Source organism: Cynocephalus volans, chromosome 17, assembly GCF_027409185.1.
Source record: "Cynocephalus volans isolate mCynVol1 chromosome 17, mCynVol1.pri, whole genome shotgun sequence".
Classification (NCBI taxonomy): domain Eukaryota; kingdom Metazoa; phylum Chordata; class Mammalia; order Dermoptera; family Cynocephalidae; genus Cynocephalus; species Cynocephalus volans.
Window position 1 is genome coordinate 16,609,629 of NC_084476.1, and position 21,597 is coordinate 16,631,225.

Below are 21,597 nucleotides of genomic sequence, written 5' to 3' on the forward strand. Positions count from 1 at the left end.
CGCAGACCTCGCAGGGCCGAGGCCAGGCTCTCTTGGGCAACAGAAGGAATGATGAGCTTTACGTCCTCGCTGCTGTCGCCCTCGCCCATCATGGGGCTCCAGTTCGTCCCCGACCTAGCCCGGGTGAGGCGCCGGCGCCCCATTGTTCAGAAGAACGGGGATACTCCCGAAAGCGGATCCCCCGCCCTAGGTCGCTCTCGCAGCCCAGGGGATCAGACGACTTGGCCCGGCGTCTGCCGCGAGGGGCGCGTCCTTTGTCTGCTCTGCGGTGCCCGGTGCCCGTGGCCCGCGCCCCGCTTCTTGGGCAGACAAAGCCGGGGTCGCTGCGAGCCCGGCCGGCTGGAGAGGGGCTCGCACCACCCTCCTCTCGCCTTACGTACCGCCCCCTCCCCTCGAGGTCTTCTGATTGGCCCGCTGGGCTACAAAGAGGCCGGGAAGCGATGGGTCACGTGGGCTAGCGTGGCCTCCCATTGGTTGGGTGCGGCTGCCAGTCGAGGAGGGCGGGCTGTCCGCGCTCGGCCCGGTCGCTCCCTCTGCTCTGGGGCCCGCCCGCGGGGCCGGCCGCCTGTCAGAGGAAGGTGGCGATGGTGCGCTCGGTGTCGGCGGTGGTTGTGGCGCCTTCCTCGGTCGGTGTGCAGGGAAGAGAAGATGACTGACCAACCGACTGGCTGAATGAATGAATGGCGGACCCGAGCGCGCCATGAGGAGCCTGCCGAGCCTGGGCGGCCTCGCCCTGTTGTGCTGCGCCGCTGCCGCCGCCGCATCAGCCGCCTCGGCGGGGAATGTCACCGGTGGCGGCGGGGCCACAGGGCCGGTGGACGCGTCCCCGGGCCCGGGGCTGCGGGGCGAGCCCAGCTATCCCTTCCCTAAGGCGACGACTCCCACGGCCCAGGCCCCGCGGACCGGACCCCCGAGCGCTACCCCGCACAGATCCCTGGCTGCGACCTCTCCAGCCCAGTCCCCGGAGACCAGCCCTCTTCGGGCGACGGCCGGACCCGCTCCGACCACTGGCCCCTCGCCAACCACCCCTCCGGCGGTGGAACGCACTCCGACCACCCCTCGGGCGCCGACCAGACCCGCGCCGGCCACCCTCTCGACGACCACTGGCCCGGCGCCGACCACCGCTGTAGCAACTACCGTTCCGGCGCCCACCACTCCCCGGACCCCGACTCTCGTTCTCCCCAGCACCAGCAGCGCCTCGTCCACCCCACCTGCCACCGAGGCTCCCTCCCCTCCTCCCCCAGGTGAGTCCCAGCGCTTCCTCGCTGGCAGGACCCTCCCCCGCGGCTGCCCATCCTTACCCAGTCCACGGCATCTAGGGATGGGTTATTGGCCGGAATTGATCGTTTCTTGCCCCAAAGGCTCCCCAGATTTCGGCTCCCAAGGGAGATCCAAGCTCCAGCTAGCCGCCCCCCACCCATCTGGATAGTCGTTTGTCCCTCCTGGGCTGTGCTCCCTCGGGAGGGGGCAGCTGCTGTATGGAAGGCATCGCATCTCCTTCCAAACAGGGCTTTCTGGCCTTTGTCAAAGACCCAGAATGGACACAAACTTTTGGGGTTGATTTACTCACCCAGGCTTTCCGCTTGGGTTATTTGGGGAATTTTGAAAGCCAGCATAGCATTCAACGAATGGGTCAGAAGCTATGTGTAAAGGGTTCCTCCCAAAGCCCCAGTTTCCTTGCTCATTTCTTTTCGTTTATGTAGATATCAGATGTGTGTGGGTGACAGGTGGAAGAGTTATTGAGAGGATTTTGTTTACAAAGAGTATAGTACAGACCACTTCAGAACAAAAAATAAAAAAGGTAATTCATGTTTTCCCTGAAAATAAGTGGATTCAGTAGGTCATTTGGGACAGGTGTGTATCTAGGTTGAGCACATTTATAAATTAGGTTAAATCCTTTCGTTGCACCATTTTTTTCTTCCTCAATTACAAGGTCAATATGTTTTGGCAAATACACAATTTAAGCAGGGATGCCCAATTTTGTCCCCTTAAGCTAGAATGTTCAATTTTGCTGATGCTGGTAAATGCTAGTTTGTGTTTGAGTCCACAAGGCTCTTCTTCCTGCTGGTCGAAATCTTCAAGCGAAGTTAGAGACAACTCCTATTCTTTCCCTTTTTATATCTAAAGTGGGTCTAGAACTCAACAACTATAATCTATTTTGTCAAGAGGTTAGGCAACAGTTTCTGAGTTCTTTTGCTTTGAGTTAGTTGGAGATTTGTCCAAACCATTTGTCTAGCTGTTTCTCTGACCTAATTCTTAGGCTTTGTAATTTACTGTGGAGTCAGGTATGGACTTTGGACTATAATTGAGTTTGTAGAGAATTTTCCCACATGATTATTAGCCTTAATACTGTATTGAATCTTGGGTTGGTGCTTGGCAATGACATAAGAAGGAATACAGATTATTCACCCATAAAAAAGCCAAGTTTGCATCTCTTTCAGCTTCAAGGAGTGTATTAACTAGCTGGGTTTTATTGGTAACCCTTTTTGGCTTTTGTATGGAGAGATTGACATATTACTGAGGGACAAGAAGCACAGTGGTTGAGAGTATGGATTCCATTCTTAGATTTGAATCCTAGCTCTGCCCCTGAATAGCTATGTAAGCTTGAGCAAGTCACTTACCTCTCTGGCCTGTTTCTTCAACTGTGAAATGAAGATAATAATAGTATGTACCTGGTAGGATTGCTGTGAAGGTTAAATAAGTTAATAATACATTTATAGAGCTTACAACAGTTCCAGAATAAGCACCGTGTGTTAGTTATGTTTATGACCAGTCTTTTGTGTGTGTGTGTATAGAAAGCATTTGAGAGGGTCAGCCCATGGCTTACTTGGGAGAGTGCGGTGCTGATAACACCAAGGCCATGGTTTGGATCCCTATATAGGGATGGCCGGTTAGCTCATATGAGAGAGTGTGGTGCTGACAACACCAAGTCAAGGGTTAAGATCCCCTTACCGATCATCTTTAAAAAAAAAAAAAGAAAGAAAGAAAAAGCATTTGAGGAAGCTAGTAGGGACTTGTGGTTATTTTTATTTTAGTAAAATATAATAGAAAAATGATGAAAATGATGAATTAGATTATCTGGAGTTTCAAGCACATAGAAGTAGCAAGATCACTTACTATGGTTAATATCTGATAAACAAGTCTGTGTAATTGATATTATTTTACTCTTATTATCTTTGTATCACTTACTTTGGTTAATATCTGATAAACAAGTCTGTGTAATTGATATTATTTTACTCTTATTATCTTTGTATTGTTATTTTTAAATCACAAAGATAATTCTTACTGGCCAAAAATACAAACAACTAGAATTATACAAAGAAAAAAGTGAAAGTCGCTCCTTCACTGCCTCCTAGTTCCAGTCAGTCCTTAGAAGTCACTATTTTTTTTTTTTTTTTTTTGTCCTTTTTTTTGTGACCGCGCTCAGCCATTGAGCGAACCGGCCATCCCTATATAGGATCCGAACCCGCGGCAGGAGCGCTGCTGCGCTCCCAGCGCCGCACTCTCCCGAGTAAGCCACGGGGTCGGCCCAGAAGTCACTATTGTTACCAGTTTGTCAGATCTTTTTTTCAAACATTTTTCTGGGCAGATATGAACATACACACAGGGTATGTTTAAAATTGTTTTTAAAAAATAAAAATGGAATAATTCTTTACATACTGTTTTACCACTTGCTGTATTCACTTAAGTATGTATAATGGACTTTTCTTCATGTCAGTACCTAGGGTTAACCTTATTCTTTTGAATAGTTACATTTTCCATTATAAGAGTGAATCATAATTTATTTAACTAATCCCTTATTTGTGGATACTTAGATTGCTTCTGGGCTTCACTTTAAAAAGCACAGAGAAGAATGTGTTCTTTTTAAGTCCATCACATATTTATTATATTCTCTAATACAATGTCTGGAGTTTCTTAGAATCGAAATCAATTTCAATAGAAGTAAAGCTGGACTGATTAATATTTGCCATCTGGGGCCGGGCCCGTGGCGCACTCGGGAGAGTGCGGCGCTGGGAGCGCGGCAACGCTCCCGCCGCGGGTTCGGATCCTATATAGGTAATGGCCGGTGCACTCAAAAAGACAAAAAAAAAAAAAAAAAAAAATTTGCCATCTGAACTGTCATTGCAGACATTTAGTAATTTCCATGAACTAACGTATACTTGTGTCTGTGATGGTCTTGGGGTGACAAAAGTTTTATAAGGATGTTCAACGTCAGTAACTCTATTGTGTTTTAAGTATTCTGTATTTTTTATTTTTCTTTGAATTTGCTCTGGATTGTCTGTGTCTAGTTCTCAGCAGCTGAACTGACTTTGTGGGCCTATTGATGGGCAATTTCAGCTTTACAGTGATATAATCAAGTATGGACTTTTTATGTAAGCATGGGCTCCAGTCTACTTCAAACAGTAAACATTTCCCTTTGACAGAAAGAAAGCTTCTAATTGAATTTGAGAGAACTAGTTTGGCTTGCAAAGTTGTATTCCCTGGCATTTGGGAAGATAATTGTACAGGTTTTTAAAAATTTTTGTTTTAATTTTTTATTTCAAGGTCCCTGTAAGGACTGAGTGCCATTGATAATATGCTATTTGATTGGAAAGGTTTTAAACTGTTTTTCAATTAATAAGAAATCTTTCATGGACATCTAACTGAGAGCTCTTGCCTTCTCTTCAATTAGGGCCCTCTTATTTACAGGGACACTGATCTGCAAACTGAAACTAATTGCCCAGTATGTAGGCACTTTCCTCCCACAAACCTGGCAAAACATTCGCCTTATTGGTTGGCTGCGTATAGCATTTTAAGAAGGGTTCAGGGAGATCTGTGAGGGAGATCTGTGATACTAGACAGTAATAATAATCAACAAACGTTTGATTTTTAAAATTATGGACCTTTAGGGCTACATAGGATATTAGAAGCCAGTACCTCCTAACATGGCTCTACATTTAAAAAAATTCTTCCATAGGCTAAGCTGAAATATTTTTCCCTATAGTTCAAACTGACTGGTCTGGTTCTGCCTTTTGGGGCCATGCAAAACAAGTCTGCTTTCTCTGTGCCATTATAGTTCTTCAGGGATTTGGGGTATGACTGTGCTCCTTTGAAACTGGGCTAAACAACTTCAGCTCCTTCAGTTTGTCTTTATGTCACATGGTTTCAACTTTTCTCATTATCCTGGCCACCCCTCTTCTGGGCTTTTTCAGGCTTTCTCTGTCTACCCCCAAATGTAGAACAGAGCTGAATATAATACTCCAGATGTACTCTAACTAGCTTGTAGCAGAGAGGCAGTTACCTTGTTCTTTTGGGATGTGATACTGCTACTGATGTAGTTCATCCCTAATCACAGTACCTTTTTTGGCAGCCACATTATGTTGTTGACTCATTGAGTTCATTAAGATAGCTAAGTTTTTTGTTTTGTTTTTTTAAACATGTGCTAGATGAGTGTTCCTTCATTCTGGATGTGGAAATTCTTGTCATTTTCTAAAGTATAATCTGAGACATTCACTAAATTTATGACTGATGGTGTTAGATTCAAGTCATTCTTTTAGATCCCAAGTCTGTCAGTGTATACCACCCAGTTTATTCACATTTACCTACAGGGTGTTCCTATAGACAGAGTCTAAGGACATGTTAGGGCAGATTACTCTTACCTCACAGGGGAGAGTAAATTTATGGATGATAGAACAGTTTGGAAGGGAAGGGATAATAGTTTAGATTAGTTCTCAAGGATCTCTTTCTGCTCTAAAGTTTTGTGATGATTTGGTATGGATGATTTAAGGCACACTTACATCCCCCAAAAGCTTTACTTATTTGTGATCTAAGTTATGAGAATAGACTTTGTTTAAGCCCTGTGGGAATGAGGGGGCCGCCCCTCCTCCTTCCTCTTTCTTCCATCCCATTTCCTTCCCCTTTCCCTTCTTCCCCTCCCTGCCAACTGCTCCACAACAACATCATAGAATGTAAAATATATATATATATATTAATACATGAATAAATAATTCAAATAATCTTCCAAAAAAAAAAAAAAAGAGCAAGTCCTAGAATTTAGAGCTTGAAAACTCTACTATGACATGTAAATAAAATATTACAAATGGATTCTATTTGAAAGGAACATTCTAGGAATACAAGGCCCTCCTAACTACTGGGAAATGTTTTCTTCATCGTAATCTGCTCTACTACTAGATTCAGGATCTTATTTCCTTGTGGTTATTTAAGAAGATCCCATTTATTTTAAGGAAACAGAAATTATTCAGGACCCAAAGGTAATATAGGTCCACAATCTTCTATTAAAAACCTTCGGGGCTGGGGGCTGGCCAGTTTTCTCAGTTAGAGTGTAGTGTTGTAACACCAAGGTCAAGGGTTCGGATCCTTGTACCAGCTGTCCACCAAAAAGAAAACAAAAAACAAAAAATGCCTGTGGGGTTGGATGTGTTTTAGAATTTAGAATTTTAGAATTTTTCAGAGTTTAGGAAGTTAATAAATACATGCTAGGGAAGCTGGGGCAGCATCCTGTAATCAAATACATTAAGATACACACAGTAAAATTCATGTATATTTGCACTGAGTGGATAAATAAAGACTAGAAGTAGCCTTGCATTTTCTTAGGTCAGGTTTTGCTGCCACTCGCATTCAGGGCAGGCCAGGCCAGGTATTTGCCACCAAATGAGTTACAGAAAAATTTTTGGTTTTAGAGCTTTTGGTATTTAGCATCAGGTTTGAGGGATGGATTGTGGACCACTGTTACAGTAATTGCAAACACACTTACTGCGTTCCTGGCACTGTTCTAATTGCCTTACATATATTGACTCATTTAATCCTCAGAACAGTTAGGTACAATTGAATTAGGTACCATTATCCTTACTTTATACAGGAGGAAACTGAGGCTCAGAGAAGTCCATCTATGGTGGAACCTAGATTCAAACCCAGTCAGTTTGGCTCCAGAATCCATATTATTGGCATTTAAAGAAATATAGTTGCCTAAAAGAGTAGGAAATCATTTTGCTAAAAATATTTGTCCTGGGATATTAACCTGAGAAAATTTCTGTTCTGTGGCATTTACTCTCTTCACTCCATTGAGTGCTATTCACTTCCTCAAATTTTGTTTTATAATGTTTTACGACTGTGATATTAAATTATAGCTCTTATTTTTCCTTTGATTAGATTCTAAGCTGGTCTATGATGGAGAAATTTGTTTGTATTCTTTTTAGGGTTGGTACTTTAAAATTTACTGTATCTTATTCCTGGCCTATGTGTCTAGCTTTCTGCAGAAATTCCTTAGTCTGATTAGTTTCTGGAACAGCATAAACTCCAGAACATTAGTTTCAAATCTTCTGAATTATGTCCCCAGGAAACCTTGTGGCTAGTTGAAAATTTACACATTGAAATAATCTGACTAGATCTTTTTATCTTGATTTTTTTTTTTAAAGACCCATAAAATTAAAGTGTGCATTACTTTTCATCTCACCTTTTACTGATGGGTAAATTATGGGTGGAGAGATTACTGCTGTAGGGCATTTAATAGATCAGAAGAAAATAGAAATAAAAAACCTTGTTTAGTTGAAAGAGTGTTAGATGATATTTTAGTTATAATTAGCTTTAATCTACACTTTTTGCCTTGATCTTGATTTTTGTTTATTTTCTTTAGGTGTGATATAAAAATCTTTATTACTAATGTTGACATTATATTACAGGCACCTCTTCTGTGATCACTTAGTCTTTTTTCAAGTACAGTATATATTTTGATTCATCCATTTTTCTCTAGAAATAACTACCCTAACTGCACTGGTAAATGTAAAAGGAGAATTTTTAAAAATTGTGATGAAAAATAAAGATTATGTCTGAATACATATGTGTTTGAATCACAGTAAAGGTTTACTTAAATAATTATCCTTTTAGGTATATCTGTCTAAGTACATGTTATAAATTTGTGTCAAAATAATCCCTGTAGTAACGCCACTGTATTACGGATAGTTATTATCAGAAGAAATCTTTCTCTATTACTTTTTCTTCATTAAAAAAATCTTTCTTCCATTCTCCTTTCTCATTTTTTCTATTTAAATTCCTCCGTATGGTCCTTTAAGTTCTTCTCACTCTTGTCTCTTATTCTTAGCCCCATTCATTCTTTCTGTGATCTTTAAGGAACCAAATTACCCTCTCTATTTAACAATTTACCACTTTGTTCTCCTTTGGTGCCTCCTCAAAGCTTAATTCTTCCAAGAAGTCTTTCTAGATGAACAAAAGGTCCTTGAAGATGTCCTAGTATCAGGGAGCGCAGGGTTGAACACTTTGCACTCAGAACAAAACCTGTCTTTTTCTGTGACTTTGACTTTTTTCCTATTGATTTGATTTTAGTACATTTAATTTAGATTATTAAGCCCTCTTAATAAGAAAATGTCATCATTTATACAATATTCAGGACATGGTATTAATTCTCTCTTTTTGAAAAAAAATGGAGAAAAGATTTCCATTTTGCTCTGGGCCTTATTTTTTGCTCAGCTCCCCCCCCGCCCCCCCCACCGCCCACCTTCTCCTTAGGAACAATAAAGAAAAAAACTGTCACAACAGGAGTTATCTGCCTTTAAAAAAGTATCAAGTACTTTGAATAAGTAGCAAATTTCTTTTTGCATTTATGAGTAATGTGAGCTGTTTTTATTGGTAGGTGGATTTGGGATGCATACCAATATAAAAGGCTTAATTTGGTTGAGAAACAAATGTTTGATCTTTTGAATGACAGAATTTCCCCTGTAGAAATCTTATTAAAGTTAATAGTGAACAGAGTGCTTCTAATAATTAACAAGTGTGCTCTTAGAATCTCCAAGACTTTGTCATCCATATTTTGTTGATTTCTGGGTATTATGTAATTTAAAAAAAGGCTTAGCTTCTGTCCTCTGTTGGTACTTTTATTGGTGAACATTAACTAAACCTTTACAGGTTTTTGGTGGGTTTCACATTTGATATTTTGTATTTCAAACTCTGTTCTTTATGTTTATTTTTTTGAGTGTAAATCTTTGGCTAGTTTAGCCACCCATATTGAAACGATGGAAAGACGGTATTTGAAGAAGAGGATTGCCTACTTTATATTTTCTTTCCAAGGCACTCTATGGGGCTGAATGTTATGAGAGGAGCCCAGTAGTAGTTAAAAAGCAAATAGTGATGGAGATAACAAGGTGAACTATAGAACCTGATTGTGAGGGCTCATGTAAATTTGATTTCTTCATGTTAAAGTATTATTTACTTCTTTCCTAGTGTAGGATTCTGTTTGAAATTATCTTAACCTACTATTTCAGTTGTATTGCCTCAAATCAGTGTGTTAGTAGCAGAGACACTTGTGCAATTAATTTCATCTGTAAAATGATAGAGTTAGATTATATCTGTGGTTATTAAACTGTATTATTTGGGGACCTAGGTTTCCTCAGATGTGTTTTGGGAGCCAGTACAGGGTCTGGAGAGGCCAAGTGGGGTAACTTCTGGACCCTTCACCCCAGCCTTCACCTCTCACCCCCACTTCACCACCCACACTTTAATCAGTTCTGCTCTCATTTGGTTTACATATTGGATTTGTTCTTTCAGTAAAGATTTTTGAAATAGGAATTCTTCTATTCTAAAATTCTATGATAAAAAAATTATGGTATCTTCAAACTATTATATAGCCACTAAAATGCTTACATTATGTCAGATAGCAGTACACATAGGACAGAAATATACCAATATATTAATTGGTTAAAAATAAAAAATGGGGTTATGGGTAATTTTAATTACCTTTTCTGTGTTTTTCTGAATTTGCCAAGTATTTTTCAATGAATATGTCCAATTTTAATGTTATAGTCATAAAAATGTGAACAAAATTAAAAAATGAATAAAAGTTGTGATAAGCTTGGTATGCCTTTACTCATATGAGATCAAGTCAGATGATACTTAACCCAGGGCCAGCTGGCCAGTTAGCTTAGTTAGTTACAGTGTATTGCTGATAACACCAAGTTCTGGAGTTTGATCCCTGTGTTGGCTGGCAAAAAAAAAAAAAAAGAAAAAAAAATTACCCAGGGGCACTTAACTATAATTTCTGGAACACTAATGAAAAATTGAGTTAATAATAATAGATCAATATTGGTTCATAATTGTAGAAGAAACTATGTGTGGGGGAGTATGGGAATTATCTGTACTTTATGCTCAACTTCTCCATGAATGTAAAACTGCTATAAAAATAAAGACTATTACTTAGACTAACAAATATTATTTTGCCTGAACAATAGAGCCCAGGAAGGCCATGACATGGGGGTGGAGTGGGGGTGGGAGTGGGGTGGATGGCTGTGGGGGGTTCTCATACATGTATGCCTAATAACAAGAACTATGACAAAGGACCCAGCAAAATTACAACCTTGCATGAATGCCCTTGCAACCTTATGCAATCTGTCCAACCTCAGATTGGTATCACCCTTGTTATTGATCCTTGTAGCCAGTTATCCCAAAACAATTATGTAATCCTCCATAATTTTTCTTTTAAAAACCTTTGTCTTCTTTTACCTCCCCGAATATGCACATAGTTTGTTATGACATGAGTGTTCCCATTACAATGCCCTATTCCTGAATAAATATTTTCTTTCAGAGAAACTTTCTCTGTTATTTAGGTTGACATCCACATGCAAAAGAATTAAGTTGGACCCTTACCTTACACCATATACAAAAGTTAATTCAAAATGGTTCAAGATCTAAACATAAGACCTAAATCTATAAAATTCTTTGAAGAAAACATAGAGGAAAATCTTTATGACATTGGATTTGGCAATGATATAACACCAAAACACAGGCAACAAAAGTAAAAATAGGTAAATTGGACTATACTGAAATTAAAATTTTGGGGGGAATCCAACGGACATAATGAACAGAGTGAACAGGCAACTCAGTGAGAGAAAACATTGCAAATCATATATCTGATAAAGGGTTAATATCCAGAATATATAAAGAACTTCTGCAACTGAACAACAACAATAAAAAAACCCCAAACAACCCAATTAAAAAATGGTCAAAGGACTTGACTAGACAGTTCTACAAAGAAGATATACAAGTGGTTTATAAGAACATGAAAAGATGCTCAACATCACTAACCATTAGGGAAAATCACGGCAAGATCACATCCATTAGGATGGCTACTATTAAACAAACAATCAAACAAACACACACTATAATATCTGTTATTGATTCAGCAGGTTTAATCTGAATCAGAGATATTTGCTTAGTGTCAGTAAGTCGTAGTTCTGAAGAAAGGAGATTGCTGGACAGTACCCAAGAAAGGAGACTTTTGAGGCCTAACATATCTTAAACATAGGATAGGAATGACATACCTAAGATTTGGTACTTTTAGGAAATATTTAACTGAAATCTTCAGCAGAGGCTGAAAACAGAGCTGGTTCTTTCTCCATTTCATTCTGTCTAGGGAACTTAAAGAATGCACTTTAAAATTAATTAAGGTAACTTATTGAAACAGATCTTGTTTAAATAATACAAAATTTGAATTTGCGGTGTTATTCATAGCCTTTACCAGTAGAAGACATTTGATTGTTTCTACCTTTAACGATATAGAGCTGCCAAAAGTTTGGATTTTAGTCTGTCCATATGTTTTGCAATTAGATCAGATGAGATTGCTTTTATACTGGTAATATAACAGCTGTTCTATATGATATCTTGCCAAAGAGACAGCTAAGCTCTAAGAGAAGGGGAAATTTATTCTTTTGAAAAAAGAAATATATTCTGCCTTGTCACAGGGAAAACAATAAGGAGTAGGAATGTTTTTAACCTGGCTGGGAAATGTTAAATAACCTTTACTTAGAAAATTTTAGACCCTTAAGATAACTGATCCTGGAAACTCATTTCAGTCTTGCCTGCTTCCTAGAAACTGGCATATTACCAGGGATCTTATTAGATTTTTATTATTTATTTTTTAAAAACTCTAGTACTTTTTGACTTGATGTATGTGAGCAAATAGAAGAGGTTAGAAGTAACATTGTTAACTGTAAGGAGATTATCACATCCTCTAGTTCTTTTACTTTTGGAAATGGTCTTTAAAGGTGAAATTCTTTAAAAAAACCTACTGGGAAAAGTTTAAATGTCCACTCCGAAGGAAATCAGATTAACTGAGTACCTTTTACGGTTCTCTTTAGGACTATCAATACAGGGATGGGGGTTCCTGGAAATAAGGGGGGAAAAGATAGAATGCTTGGCATCCCAACATATTTAACCTGTTTCATTTGTGTATTGAGGCTTGATTAGAGGAAGGCATTGGGCTTTTTCTGCTGTAGATTTCTCATTTGACTTTATATTTGTTATAATCCTACAGTGTGTTTGATGTATCAGTTCTGTATGAACAGCATTAACCATATATCCCCACCATCCATTGATATTGTGTGGGTTAATGAATAGTTACAAAGTGTACCAAAAACACAAAGCAACCTAGCTGTTGGGTATTATTATACTAAATTGTTGGTGTATTGCCTGCAAACCTATCCTGTTCAACTGGTTTTAGTTTTTAAATTAGTTTGTTGCTTCAACTTGTTCACAAAGGCAGGGCTGAATGGTCCAGCTAATCAGTGGAATGGCAGTTAGAACTAAATTCCCATCTTTCTTTCCATTCACTTTGAGTTACTGAGCATATTTTTTTTTAAATGGCTCTGTGACTTAGTTTCCCTAACCATGAAATGAAACCTCTTATAAGCAGCCTTCTGTATCTGTGATCCCCATCCATGGATTCAACCAACCTTGGATAGAAAATATTTGAAAAAAAAAAGTTGTGTCTGTACTGAACAGATACAGACTTTTTTTCTTGTCATTATTCCCTAAACAATACAGTATAAGAACTATTTATGTAGCATTTACATTGTATGAGGTATTATAACTAATCTAGAGATGGTTTAAAATATATGGGAAGATGTGCATAGGTTGTATGCCAATATTATGCCATTTGATATCAGGGACTTGAACATCCTCAGATTTTGGTATCTGAGGGAGGTCCTGGAACCAATTTCCCATGGGTACTGTACTTAATTCCAGTCTCCCAAGGCTTTTGAGAAGTAACACATGTACTTTGGGCTTTTCTCAAATACAAAGTCTTTATAGAATTCAAGCTGTTTTCTGGTAGTCTTTCCAGATTACATGCTTTATATTAGCTTATAATGTAATATGAACAAGATAGCTTTGATTAAACACAATAAAGAAATAAACACATGCGTTTACATGTGGCTTCTTCATGCAAAATATATTTGTATGCTTTTTTGTAGTTAACATATTTGTGTAATTTATAGACAATTACGGTATTCTCCAAAAGTTTGGGATCCTTTAATATTATTTTTCTTCCCATACTACTTTTAGAAAGTAAAATAATCTTTATTTCATATTAAACTCACAACATAAATAAGTTGTGCTTTATAAATCTTTGATGTTATTTTTAGTTGCTCTGTTTAGAATGGATTCTACTTAATGTTTTTTAGGATTGTAAAAATAACATGTTTATTTTAGAAAATGTAAAGAAGTGTAAAGACAAAAAATGAAAATAGAGACAACTAAAGGTGACATTTTAGTGGTAACTATGGAATTTTTTATATCAATATTTATTTTATTCCCCTTCCTGCAATTAATATAATTCTGTATGGATGTATTGCTTTGAAACTGCTCTTTAACATAATATATTTCAAAAATTTTAACATTTTGAAATGGGACATCTTTCCAATGAAGTTGAAAGTAGTACTGTTGGTGTTTTTACTATAATTTAAGTTATCAAACTTTGAATGTTTATGTGTTCATATTACCATATTAGATGCCATAATTGTTATAGAAAAAAACTATCCCATAAAGCTTTTTATAACAGAGTTTAATATTTTATTATTGCCTATGTTGCTTTATTTCTCACAATAAATGAGATCACTTATTTGTTATGAAAACAGAGGTGTGAGTTGGATTTAGCATTCTTCTAAAGTCAAGTATATGACAGATTAAAGTATGAAGAAAAAGTTTACCATATTTAAATTATTTGTCATGTCACCAAAAAGCATGTAAATCTATTTTGAATAGTAATCAAAGACACTATGCTTGAGTCTTTACTCTTTACTTGTGAACTGCTACTCCTTGCCTGAACCAAACCAGTTACTGTTTTTCTTGTGTCTGCTCCAGCACAAGCATGATTTGTCTTGGGTTCAAGTGGTCCCTGAGAGCCCAAAGCATTCTGGAACGAAGCCAGACATTTAATATTTTCAATCCTGCGGTGAGAAAAGTTAAGGTATCCATCTGCTTGGCTCATACGTTGCCAGAGGCCAAGGTGCTGTGCTAAAGAATATGCCAAAAAATGGTTCTGGCCTTCAGGAAACTGGTATCTACCTTACACAATGATCTCTATTCTCAGAATTTTTAACTTCGAAATTAAAGCAATAATGAACCATAGTGTTATTGAGATAAGATTAAATTAATTAATGCATGTAAAACACTTAATTCAGCAGTGCTTAATAATCAGCACATAGATTAATAATCAGCACATAGTAAACACTCAAAGTTAGCTATCATTATTATTAATTCTGTTTTTATTTCCTATTCACAATATGTGAAAAACAGTGGGGAGAATTTTGTTTGTTTATTTTGTTGTTCTAAATTAATACATACCAGCTTCCTTGAGGCAGTCTGTAGACTAGTAATACATTGGTAACCAGGAAGACTTGCACATTGTCACAGGTCAACTTTCTCTAACAGGTCATTCTAAGGTACAGGACCAATATGCTGAGGCAAAGACTATCTCCTATCCTCTTAGAATGGCCCAGGTCAAGCCAGAATTGTCCTGTGCCATATAACCAGAAACAACGGTAATGGTACTGCTCAGAACAGCCCTAAATAGGAGCTATTTGCAAAAGGCAAATGCAAGGATAGGATTCCAGGGAATCCCTGAAACAGCCATTGTCCAATTCGGCCCTATGTAGACTCCTCTGGGATCTTTTGTAGGTCTCAAGCCATAGCCACAAATGTCCATCTAAAGTTAAAATAAGATTGGGTGTATAGAAAGATATGACTGCTTAATTTTATATTGGTAGCATATTGATATATTTGAAAGCATGTCAAATGCAACACGCTCTTACAAGTGCAAGTCACACACTCTCCCTGGTCTTCGGTACCATCCTCTGTAACATGAGTACCTACCTAATAGGGTTTTTGAGTATTGGACCTAGAATTCAAACACAGCTCTGTCTTACTCAGAAGTCTGTGCCCCTTTTTTCCCTTTGACTAAACTATGCTGCATTGCCAAAGCAGATGAGAGTAGCAGAAAATGAAATAAAGCATTTAGTTGTTACAGAGCAAATTTTGGGTTCTGTGTTTGTCATCTCCCCAGCCTCCTCCAGCAAGCTCATACTTTTTTCTCTCTCCACTAGTTCGAAGTTGTTCACAAGTGATCCAGGTTTGCTTTCAGTAGCTACTCTAAAAATCAAAATTAAGAGTGTTTCTCAAAAGCTGATATGGGGATGGAGTGGGGTGGGGAGAGAAGAAAATGGTAGAAATTAGATGAGGGTAAGCAGAAGAAAATCATGGTAAATGTAAAGTGGAACTGAGTAGTAACTATGAGATTGTCTATTCAGCACCAGAAGGATTGGTGCTAACATAGACAATGTAATCCTTATTAGCATTTGGCAAGTAATACCATACACTGTGAAATGGTAGTATTGATTGTTCTTGCCTTGACAATAAAACCTTTATTTTTTAAAAAAAAACCAAAAAACATTTCTTTAACTTAATATGGAGTCTAGATCAAGAAGCTGATGTATTACAACATGTTGTGAAAAATAGCAGGTGAATTTGATAATATAAAATTCATAGAAAAATAGCAGACTTGCAAATGTGATTCATATTTCTGCCAGTCAGCAAAGATATGTTCCCCTTCCCCATTTTATACACTTTCCTCTCACTCAAAGGTTAGTTGTCTCTCAGATCAAAGCAGCAGCTATTATTTCAAGTATAGACCCAGCTCCATCTGATCCAGTTGCAAAACATATTGATAGATGATATGCAAAATGTTGGAACATTTATATTTATTAGAAAGAACTAAATAGCTTCAGTTTGTATAACATCAATACTCAAAAATAGCAATATTATTACATCTTGCAAGTCCATAAGTACAGTAGTCCAAACTAGAAATGTGGAGAATACTTATACAATGCAAAACTTAATCATATCATTCTCCTAGTTAATAATTTAATGTAATATATATATTTTAATATAATTCTATTAATCACTATTAAGTGATTCCATCCCATAAACTTCAAGCTCCTTAACAAAACTTAAAACTTCTCCATGATCTGTCTCTGTTCTCATTTCCCACACCCCTCTGCTTGTGATTTAAAGTCAGCAGAATTAAATTGCTTATATTTTCCCCATAATAAATAATAAACCATGCTTATTATCACCATCATTATTTTTGATAAAGCAGTCATCTATTAAGGTCTTCCTGTTTGTTAAGTACTGAAAGCTTTAAATGAATTATCATGACCTTATTTAATTCTCAAAAGAACCTAATAAGAAATATGCAATATAAAAAAAAAAGAAGAAAAGAAGTATGTATTATAATCCCTGCTCCTAAGCAGGAACTGAGATTTTGAGAGTTTAAATACACTGAGCAAGGTTTCATAGCTAGTAAAATGTAGAACCTTGATTCAAATTCAGATCTGTCTAAACTCAGAGCCTCCTCTCTAACGCTAAGCTAACTGGGCTCTCCTTACTTTGTTTATGCTATTCTCTCTGCTTGAAATGTCCTCTTGAGTTTAAATAGGGATCTTAATTATAAGCAACAAAAATCAATACTTGTTGATTTAATCAGAAATGGAATTTATTAAAAGGATATTGAGGAGTTCTTAGAATCTCCAGGAAGACTAAATTCAGGCCTTGGAACTAGAAGTAATACTTAATTGGGCCCACTGAGTTTGCCACTTCCACTACCACTGAGCATTAGATGCTATAGTTTTCACCACTGACTCTGCTAACCCTGGGTACTGGGTGCAATAGCGGGTACTGGGTGCAATAGCAAGTACTACTGCCACTTGTCATAGTGCATTCATCTGCCCCTCTGCCACCAGAGAGAGGGCCTCATGCTCATTCCTTTGAATCATTAGTTTTTAATTCCAAGCCAGGCGAGGGAGCATCTGATTGTTGGAGACTCAATCTCTTGCCCATGTCCTGGCTGCAGTGGAGGCCAGGAAAACAAGGATCTGACATTCTGAACCTCGGTGGTGGATTATCAAGGAGAATTCTCCCAAATAGGAAGGGATTCTGAGACAGTGGGAAATTATACTGTGATACTAGGCTGCCAAAAAGAATGACAGATGTATACCATACCCTTTTCCTTGGCCACCTGACAAACTTATTTGTCCTTGAAAAACATCATCCATGCAGCCTCCTACTACTATTGTGCTCCATATATTCCAACATTACTGCATATATCTTTTTTGCTTGCTTGCATTTTAAGGACTCTTGTTATAAATATTACTTCCTTATGTAACTGATTCCTCTATGCCTTGTTCTCAAGTAGCTTATAGGCTATGTCTTATTAATGTTTGCACTCCCTGACACCTAGGATAGTGTTTAGCACGTAGTAAATATTCAATAAATAGTTGAACTGCATTGAAGCATAAATCATCCTCACCCCTCACCACTGGAATGTGATTTCCATAAAGGTAGGCATTTTTGTCTTTGTCTTTCTTTTTTCTTACCCACTGTATGCCCAGCACCTAGATAAGTTCCTAGCATGTGGTATGTGTTCAGTAAATATTTATCAAATAACTGAATACTCCTAAATAGTAAAATTATTTATTTCTGATCATGATACTGTCAGAAAGACTTTTGAATGAGAATGGCAAATTCAAAGTGTTATATCATAATTTCCAACTAGACTGCAAACAATAATAGGACAGAAACTGCCTTATTATTCATCCTTAGCTACCTCTTTCTCCTATCCAGAAGCATAACCAGAAAAGGGCAATTTGGAATTCTTTCCCAGACCTATCATAGTCACTAGCCACAAAAATGGCTTGAAGTACCATACCTGCTCTACATGAAACCTTTTTTTTTTTTTGGTCCTCTTGTGTAATCATCTATATCATGAGATTGCATCTATTATGGGAAGAAAAGACTGTTGAGCAAACTGTCTTGTACCTATGTGTTGTTTTTTTTTTTTTTCCCACACAAACACTCAGTGGAAATGTTCCTATGTTAAAGAGTATAATAACCCAAGGCAGTAGCATCTCGCTTTGAAGAAATGAATAAATGGAGGCACATAATTGTGAAATGATTTGTGAAAGGGCAGTGGAATAGTAGAGATATACTGTAGATCAGAGTTCTGTGGCTTTTAGAGGTTAGTGTTTTGGCAGAAACAAAAGCACAATTAAGTCAAGCTGAAAAAGAACTTTTATTCAGGCTAGTTTAAGAGTTATTATCACCAATGATAACTATAATCTCTGGAGTGAGACTATTTAGATTTGAATTCTTTTCTCCACCATTTACTGTATGACCTTGGTCTGTACCTTAGTTTCTTTACCTGTAAAATGGGCATAATAATAGTGTCTACCTCACAGAGTCATTGTAAGGATGAAGCAATAAAATTCCTGGCATGAATTGGCTTTCTACATGTTAGCTATTCTTTTTTTAAAATTATATTTAAATATCTATTTACCTTAACTATTTCTAATGCTTTTTATTCATCACTACCTCTAATCCTTTCAATTCTGATTAGTCTTACTCCATTTTACGAATAAGGGATCTGAGTGTAACATGAGGTTAAGTTCTTTGCCCAAAAGTCACATAGCTAGTAAGTGCTAGTTAGCTGGTATTCAAACCCAGATCCATCTTGTTTTTGAAGGCTCTATCACAGCAAAATAACATGCTAAAAGTAGATTGAGTTTTATGCAATCTATTTTATCCTCCTAATCACTGTTAGTTTTAATACATCCTTTTCCCCCTTCAACCTTCACTTCTCTTTTCTGATTTGTATTCATTGTTTTTCTGTCCATACTATGTATCTGTTTACCACGCTCTTCAATTTTCCTCTTGATTCTTTTTCAATTTGTAGTAGAAAGTATGCACTTTACCCAAAAGAACAAAGCATACCCTCACATGCTAACTCTATCCATTTTAATTTTGCTTTCATTTTTTTGTTAGCCTAATTGATCTGTATAGTGGATTGGTTTCCAGAGGAGAAGATTCTATTATGAGTCAGATGATTAAACTTATACATTAGCCAGGATAGCATTTAAGAGCAAATACATACACCCAAAAACTAAGGACCATATTAGCCAGTGTAAAAGATGAAATACAGGTTGGTCAGAAACAGAGGTAATAGCAAATAATGGTATTGAATTGCTACAAAAGCTTCAAAACCTAATAATGTACTATTGTTACACACAGTAATTATCAATATTTTTTAACTTGTCATAAAACTTCTGAAAAATTCCCAATGGACTCCAGACATTTGTTGCAAAAAAAAAGAGTTCACTTAAACTTGCTGCTTTAGAGAATTATTTTTCTTAGCATATGTTCTTTCTTGTTAGCAACAGGCTTTTTAAGTTTATCAGAAAATAAGCATTTCTCTTAGCTATATTCTTTTAGTTGATAAACTTGTGCGATAGAGCACCCATTTAGAAATACACACACTTAAAATCAGTAATTAAGTAGTCTTTAGGGACTAAAGCCAGAAGCATCAGGATGCTGTTACTTTCTATTTCCTTATTGCTTAAACAATCTGCAGTGGTATCTTCCTCTTTCCCCCTCCTCCTCCTCCTCCTCTTCCTTCTTTTTGGTTAACCAGACAAGATTTTAGATCCTCTTTTCTCATCATTTGTTTTTCTTGCCATGCTCAAATTGGTCTTTAACTAAGCTTCACTAAGATGGTTCGGTTTGACTTTACATTCATTTTTATTTAAGTAACAGGGAAAAGAGTATGCTTTTGTCAATAAGCTTACACTGGGATTTCTGTGCTAACAAAATAAGGTTCTTTTATTCATCAGATTTTTGTTGATCATGTCTGTATTCGTCCATTTCTGTTGCTTATAACAAAATACATGGAACTGGATATTTTTAAAAGAAAACGAAATGTATGCTCACAGTTTCAGAGGCTGGGAAGTCCACAGTGCAGGGAACACATCTGGTGAGGGTCTTGGTGATAGCAGCAGTGACCCAGGGGTCTCACATGGCAGAAAATGGTGGAGCAGAGAGAGACTAACTGCTCATGTGCTCTTCTTTTAAAGCCCTCAGAACCACATCCATGATGATCATTTTTAATCCGTTCACTAAGGCATGGTCCTACAACCTAATCACCTCTTCTAGGCCCCACCTTTCAAATCCTATTATTTTTCCAATAATAGGATTTCCCAACCTCAACAGTTAACAGTGGGGATTTAAACTTCAATGAGGTTGGAGGGAGGGCATCCAATCTGTAGCAGCCACTATGCACCTAGTGTTTGAGAGACAAATAAGACATGATTTCTGTCCTTGAGAACATAGTGGAGGATACAGAAAATTAGACAACAGAATGGTAAATTTCATCATAGTGGCATGCACAGAGTACTACAGAAGCAGAGGGGACTCCTCACCCAGACTTTCATGGGGTGAAGGACAACATCAGGGAAGGCTTTCTGGAGAAAGTATTCTCTGAGCTGAGTCTTGAGAACAGATAGGAATTATCCAGGTGGAGGAGGGGGGAGGACACTCTAGGAAAAGGGAGAGGAATGTGAAAAAGTACAGAGGTAAGAGTGAACACATGCATGGCCTTTTTAGGGAACTGAAGTCCTGAGTGGCTTGAGTAGGGGAGGAGAGGATATATGAGGGTAGAACAGGGAATGGTGAGATTTCAGGCCAGAATGGTCAGCAGTTGTCAAATAATGAAGTGCTTTCCACGTCATGCTCAGAAATTTGTTCTAAAACCCATGATATATAAGCCAGAAAATGACATGGTGAGTTTTGTGTTTTGGAAAGATCAATAGGGAAACTGCAGTATTCTTCTAAAAGTGTGAATGATCCCCAGCAAAGATAATTAGAGGCCACTGACTGTCTCTTTAAATCTTTTCTAGCATTAATTTGGATTAAAGGGTTTACATGCTGAAATAGCATAATAATAGAGGGGGACATGGATTAGTTTTCTATTCTCTCTTATTAAGCAAACATTTGAAACCTGTTTTGCTTGTTGGTGTAACACACAGTCTTAGATGATTAAAATTAGAGACTTGACAAAGCCAGCAATTATCTGGTGTTAGGTTGAACAAATGCCAGTGCCTCCTATGTGCCAGGCAATGTGCTAGGACCTAAGGCAAGAATAGTGGATGACTTAGGCATTCACAGTCTGGTGGAGGGACAGACTCCTACACAAATGCAAATGCTCTGGGATACTTACGTATTAGATTCCTTTATGTTCATTTTCACTTTCCATGCTTACCTCAGACTTACAAAGTATGGATGAGAAAACCGAGAATGAGTGGTAACTTATTCAAGTTCATGTAATAATGAATGGTAGATAGCCACAATTCAATATTTGATCTACCCAACTCCAAATATTTTCCATTTTTTTCTTGCACCATATTACATTACTTACCCTGACAAGGCAGT

The 21,597-nt window shown here is 37.8% G+C and overlaps 1 protein-coding gene across 1 annotated transcript in view; it reads left to right on the forward strand.

Annotated features, from left to right (window-relative positions):
- The first annotated feature begins 571 nt into the window (after window positions 1–571).
- The window catches only part of MEGF9 (multiple EGF like domains 9), a 130,504-nt gene continuing 109,478 nt past the window's right edge, over window positions 572–21,597 (forward strand). The window contains exon 1 of the mRNA XM_063082466.1: window positions 572–1,244. Within this exon, the coding sequence (XP_062938536.1) occupies window positions 677–1,244 (568 nt within the window). The 5' untranslated portion in view covers window positions 572–676. The remainder of the gene's footprint in view (window positions 1,245–21,597) is intronic.